The 6,000-nt window shown below is 38.5% G+C and overlaps 1 protein-coding gene across 1 annotated transcript in view; it reads right to left on the reverse strand.

The window, feature by feature from the left end:
• Positions 1 to 3,999, reverse strand: part of lrp1bb (low density lipoprotein receptor-related protein 1Bb) — a 488,452-nt gene extending 484,453 nt beyond the window's left edge. Inside the window, exons 1-2 of the mRNA XM_063005338.1 lie at positions 3,987 to 3,999; positions 3,647 to 3,829 (exon numbers count right to left, since the gene is read on the reverse strand). Of these exons, the coding sequence (XP_062861408.1) occupies positions 3,647 to 3,829; positions 3,987 to 3,999 (196 nt within the window). The remainder of the gene's footprint in view (positions 1 to 3,646; positions 3,830 to 3,986) is intronic.
• Between the last annotated feature and the right edge of the window lie 2,001 nt (positions 4,000 to 6,000).

A 6,000-nucleotide genomic window follows, 5' to 3' on the forward strand; every position in this document is an offset into this window, starting at 1 on the left:
CCATAGAGAAGCACATTGAGGTTCTACAATTACTGACTGTAGTCCATCTGTTTCTTTACATACTTTTTATCCTGCTTTCACCCTGTTCTTCAATGGTCAGTACCCCCACAGGACCACTACAGAGCAGGTATTATTTGGGTAATTCTCAGCACTGCAGTGACAATGACATGGTGGTGGTGTGTTAGTGTGTGTTGTGCTGGTATGAGAGGATAAGGAGTTTTTAAATACCATGTCCACTCACTGTCCACTCTATTAGACACTCCTACCTAGTTGGTCCACCTTGTAGCTGTAAAGTCAGAGACGATCACTCATCTGTTGCTGCTGTTTGAGTTGGTCATCTTCTAGACCTTCATCAGTGGTCACAAGGGCGCCGTTGGCTGGTTATTTTTGGTTGGTGGACTATTTTCAGTCCAGCAGTGACAGTGAGGTGTTTATAAACTTCATCAGTGCTGCTGTGTCTTATCCGCTCATACCAGCACAACACACACTAACACACGACCACCATGTCAGTGTCACTGCAGTGATGAGAATGATCCACTACCCAAATAATACCTACTCTGTGGTGGTCCTCGGAGAGTCCTGACCATTGAAGAACAGCAGAAAAGGGGGATAACAAAGCATGCAGAGAAACAAATGGACTACAGTCAGTAATTGTAGAACTACAAAGTGCTTCTATATGGTAAGTGGAGCTGATAATATGGACAGTGAGAGTAGAAACAAGGCGGTGGTTTTAATGTTATGGCTGATCGGTGTGTATATATAAATCACAAAACCTACTATTTTTTTAACAGCGGTCTGTAGACGTACTTTTTTTTATATCCACTGTTTATACTGTAGAGTTTGGCATTATTTTGGAGGAAATGTGTATATCTGTGAATTACTGTCACTGATATTTTTTCAGCTGTAGAGGCTAGATTATTAAAAATACACTGTTATCTGCCACAGAATGGTGTTGCTCATCTTAAATCTGCTTTTCACAATGTTCATGCCACAGAGATTTCCAAGGCACACAGTGATCCTTGCAACAAAGTAAAAATAATAAACTCATAAGAAAATAAAGCATGACTTGTTTATGTACCTACAGTATATTATTTTTAGTATTTTCAGCCACTAATAATACACACTGTGTTGGTATAGATATGCCAGTTATGAGCCAAACCTCTCTTCTCTGTTATTTATTCAGTTTTGCACAAATGCATATACCTGTACATTAATATATCTTAAAGGATGAATTGACTTTCTAATGTAATTTATTACTTATTATTATACAGTTTTAATTTTGTAATGTATTATGTAGTGATTTACACATAAAACATAAAAAAATCTTGTTTCATTGATCATTCAAACCTATATTTTAAACAATCATATGTTGGCATTATACCCACATTGTGGAAGTTACAGCAGTTTGTAAATATGAATATTTGATCTCATAACATATTTTGTCGAGACTTCCATTTCTTATCAAGATCTAATCCATGCTAATGAGCTGCTCAGAAACCCAGTGATAAATAAGTCTGGCTTGTATTCAGAGACATTGTACATAAAACAGAGCCAGCATGATTAATCTAAATGATAATAGAATAGCAGAGGAGGGAAGAGTTGGCCCGCTATGCCTGGAATATGGAATAAATTAATGTTGGAGAGGAGCTCCAACGCCAACGAAAAGTAATTGGGTGTAGCTACATAACACTCACTGATCAATCTTTTTCATAAATATGCCTACAAGTGAGTAATGTGAAAGTTTAGATTATAAATATGTTCAACGCTCAGCACCTGATTCAATAATGGGACAAGCGCAGAGATATAAGTCAAGTTATGTGGTCGCTGTGAACATTGTGATTCTACTATTATTATACCACAACTGAGAAACACGATAGATAGATAGATAGATAGATAGATAGATAGATAGATAGATAGATAGATAGATAGATAGATAGATAGACAGCTAGGTAGATGATTAGATAGATAGATAGATAGATAGATAGATAGATAGATAGATAGATTAGATTAGATAGATAGATAGATAGATAGATAGATAGATAGATAGATAGATAGATAGATAGATTAGATAGATAGATAGATAGATAGATAGATAGATAGATAGATAGATAGATAGATTAGATTAGATAGATAGATAGATAGATAGATAGATAGATAGATAGATAGATAGATAGATAGATAGATAGATAGATAGACAGCTAGGTAGATGATTAGATAGATAGATAGATAGATAGATAGATAGATAGATAGATAGATAGATAGATAGATAGACAGCTAGGTAGATGATTAGATAGATAGATAGATAGATAGATAGATAGATAGATAGATAGATAGATAGACAGATAGACAGACAGACAGACAGACAGACAGACAGACAGACAGACAGACAGACAGATGGTAGATAGATAGATAGATAGATAGATAGATAGATAGATAGATAGATAGATAGATAGATAGACATAGATATACACAGATTAGGCATAACATTATGACCAGCTTTCTAATATCTAATAATTATATAATTCCTGCTTCTAACACATCAACTTTGAGGATAAAATGTTCACTTGCTGCCTAATATATCCCACCCACTAACAGGTGTCATGATGAGATAATCAGTGTTATTCACTTTACCTGTCAGTGGTCATAATGTTATGTCTGGTTGGTAGTAGATACATAGGTCGGTGTAGACAGACACGGGAAGGACAGAAAGTGTCCAGACCCTTCATCTGGAAATTAAACACAGGACCTTCTTGTTGTGAGGCAACAGTGCTACCCACCGAGCCACCTAATTTTAAGATAAAATGAAAAACATCTGGTTCTTTTAACAAATTGATTCCAGTAAGTGCTTAACAAGCTTCTGACACATCTTTTGTGGAATTCATGCCCATTCCTCTCCCGTGAAGCTAAGTGAGGTTTAATTGAGGTTTGATTGCTTTCTTGCTGTAACTGCTTTCTTTTAATACCACCAAAGGTTTTCTATTGGATTTACATCTGAAAAGGGGTAAAGCCACTTCAGAATATTACAGGACTGATTCCTTAACCAAGCATTGGCTTACTTGGAAGTGTCCTTGGGATTATTCCCTTGCTGGAAAGTATAGTATTCATTGATGTTCATTTTCTCATAACAATGCTCCTAAAATGGGTTGGTATTTCTGTAATGACAAGACTAGCAGTTCCAGGAGAAGAGAAACATCCCCATATCATCACTGACCTGCGTCTATGCTTTACTGTTGAGATAGTAAGCTTCTGATCATAAGCTTCACCTTTCCAGTGCCAGACAAACCACTGGTCCATATGACCAAACCATTCTAGTTTGATTCATCACTGCCTATCCAAAATTCCTCTTGTATATCCCAGTTAACACTGCAGTCACTTGCTACTAAGTGATCTTATGGTTGCCACTGACAGATTTGCGTGGGTTTTTCTTTGTTGTCCTAATAAGATTTCTAAGCCCTCTAAAGGGAATTATTCCCAGTAGCGAACACATCAAATTAGCACAGAAGTAGTTTTGATCTCCCTATCTAAAATGTGAAGGCTAAGATAGCAGCAAAGCGTAACTCCATGTTAATGGGAATGGTGAAACAAAGGTAGAAAAAAATAGGTGGTATGACAATGTGTTATGATATATGATATATGAGTTACTTACATTTTGGAAGAATTTCATCAGAGGCGTCTGGGCAGTCAGGCTCTCCATCACAGAGCCAGCTCTCAGAGACACAGTTCACAAGGTCGGCACACAGATACTCTCCAACATCACATAAAACCGCCTCTGATGAACATGAAGGGATGGAAAGCAGTACATGTATGAGATGAAATGGTTGAAACGTAACTACAAAAGACAATGGTTTATGAGCATGGTTTATGATTATTGTTACAATGCTATTAGTATGCATTATTTGTGATGAGAATAATATTCATATGATTTATCTGTGGCACTGTAATAACTTAAAGAAAAACCTTAATGTTGACATCAAAGCAAAACTGACCTGTTTTTATCATTCAAAGATATTTTAGTATTAAAACATCAATGCAACAGCGTACAAGTGTGAAAGCATTGCCCTGTCGCTCTATAGAAGCCCAAATTTGACTATGTTGACAGATCTTTTGCCAGCAGCTGTCAGTCATTCAAAGATTACTACATACAGTAGCGTGTATGTGTCTACAAGTTTAGACTTCAGTCGGTTTTCACACAATGCTGTTTGTATCCCCTGGGCTCTAGAAACCGTCATGGGTTTACTTTGGGACCTATGCTATTCAATCTTCCACAAATATAAATAAAGAAAGAAAGAAAGAAAGAAAAATGTGAGAGTTTAAAATGCTGATTGTTAATAGAAGCTTACTGTAGATAGATAAAGACATAAAGGTAAAGAGCAGCTGTGTATATATATATATATATATATACAGTGTATCACAAAAGTGAGTACACCTCTCACATTTTTGCAGATATTTAAGTATATCTTTTCATGGGACAACACTGACAAAATGACACTTTGACACAATGAAAAGTAGTCTGTGTGCAGCTTATATAACAGTGTAAATTTATTCTTCTCTCAAAATAACTCAATATACAGCCATTAATGTCTAAACCACCGGCAACAAAAGTGAGTACACCCCTTAGTGAAAGTTCCTGAAGTGTCAATATTTTGTGTGGCCACCATTATTTCCCAGAACTGCCTTAACTCTCCTGGGCATGGAGTTTACCAGAGCTTCACAGGTTGCCACTGGAATGCTTTTCCACTCCTCCATGACGACATCACGGAGCCGGCGGATATTCGAGACTTTGCGTTCCTCCACCTTCCGCTTGAGGATGCCCCAAAGATGTTCTATTGGGTTTAGGTCTGGAAACATGCTTGGCCAGTCCATCACCTTTACCCTCAGCCTCTTCAATAAAGCAGTGGTCGTCTTAGAGGTGTGTTTGGGGTCATTATCATGCTGGAACACTGCCCTGCGACCCAGTTTCCGGAGGGAGGGGATCATGCTCTGCTTCAGTATTTCACAGTACATATTGGAGTTCATGTGTCTTTCAATGAAATGTAACTCCCCAACACCTGCTGCACTCATGCAGCCCCAGACCATGGCATTCCCACCACCATGCTTGACTGTAGGCATGACACACTTATCTTTGTACTCCTCACCTGATTGCCGCCACACATGCTTGAGACCATCTGAACCAAACAAATTAATCTTGGTCTCATCAGACCATAGGACATGGTTCCAGTAATCCATGTCCTTTGTTGACATGTCTTCAGCAAACTGTTTGCGGGCTTTCTTGTGTAGAGACTTCAGAAGAGGCTTCCTTCTGGGGTGACAGCCATGCAGACCAATTTGATGTAGTGTGCGGCGTATGGTCTGAGCACTGACAGGCTGACCCCCCACCTTTTCAATCTCTGCAGCAATGCTGACAGCACTCCTGCGCCTATCTTTCAAAGACAGCAGTTGGATGTGACGCTGAGCACGTGCACTCAGCTTCTTTGGACGACCAACTCGAGGTCTGTTCTGAGTGGACCCTGCTCTTTTAAAACGCTGGATAATCTTGGCCACTGTGCTGCAGCCCAGTTTCAGGGTGTTGGCAATCTTCTTGTAGCCTTGGCCATCTTCATGTAGCGCAACAATTCGTCTTTTAGGATCCTCAGAGAGTTCTTTGCCATGAGGTGCCATGTTGGAACTTTCATGACCAGTATGAGAGAGTGTGAGAGCTGTACTACTAAATTGAACACACCTGCTCCCTATGCACACCTGAGACCTAGTAACACTAACAAATCACATGACATTTTGGAGGGAAAATGACAAGCAGTGCTCAATTTGGACATTTAGGGGTGTAGTCTCTTAGGGGTGTACTCACTTTTGTTGCCGGTGGTTTAGACATTAATGGCTGTATATTGAGTTATTTTGAGGGAAGAATAAATTTACACTGTTATATAAGCTGCACACAGACTACTTTTCATTGTGTCAAAGTGTCATTTTGTCAGTGTTGTCCCATGAAAAGATATACTTAAATAT

This window comes from Trichomycterus rosablanca, chromosome 12 (assembly GCF_030014385.1).
Source record: "Trichomycterus rosablanca isolate fTriRos1 chromosome 12, fTriRos1.hap1, whole genome shotgun sequence".
Classification (NCBI taxonomy): Eukaryota; Metazoa; Chordata; class Actinopteri; order Siluriformes; family Trichomycteridae; genus Trichomycterus; species Trichomycterus rosablanca.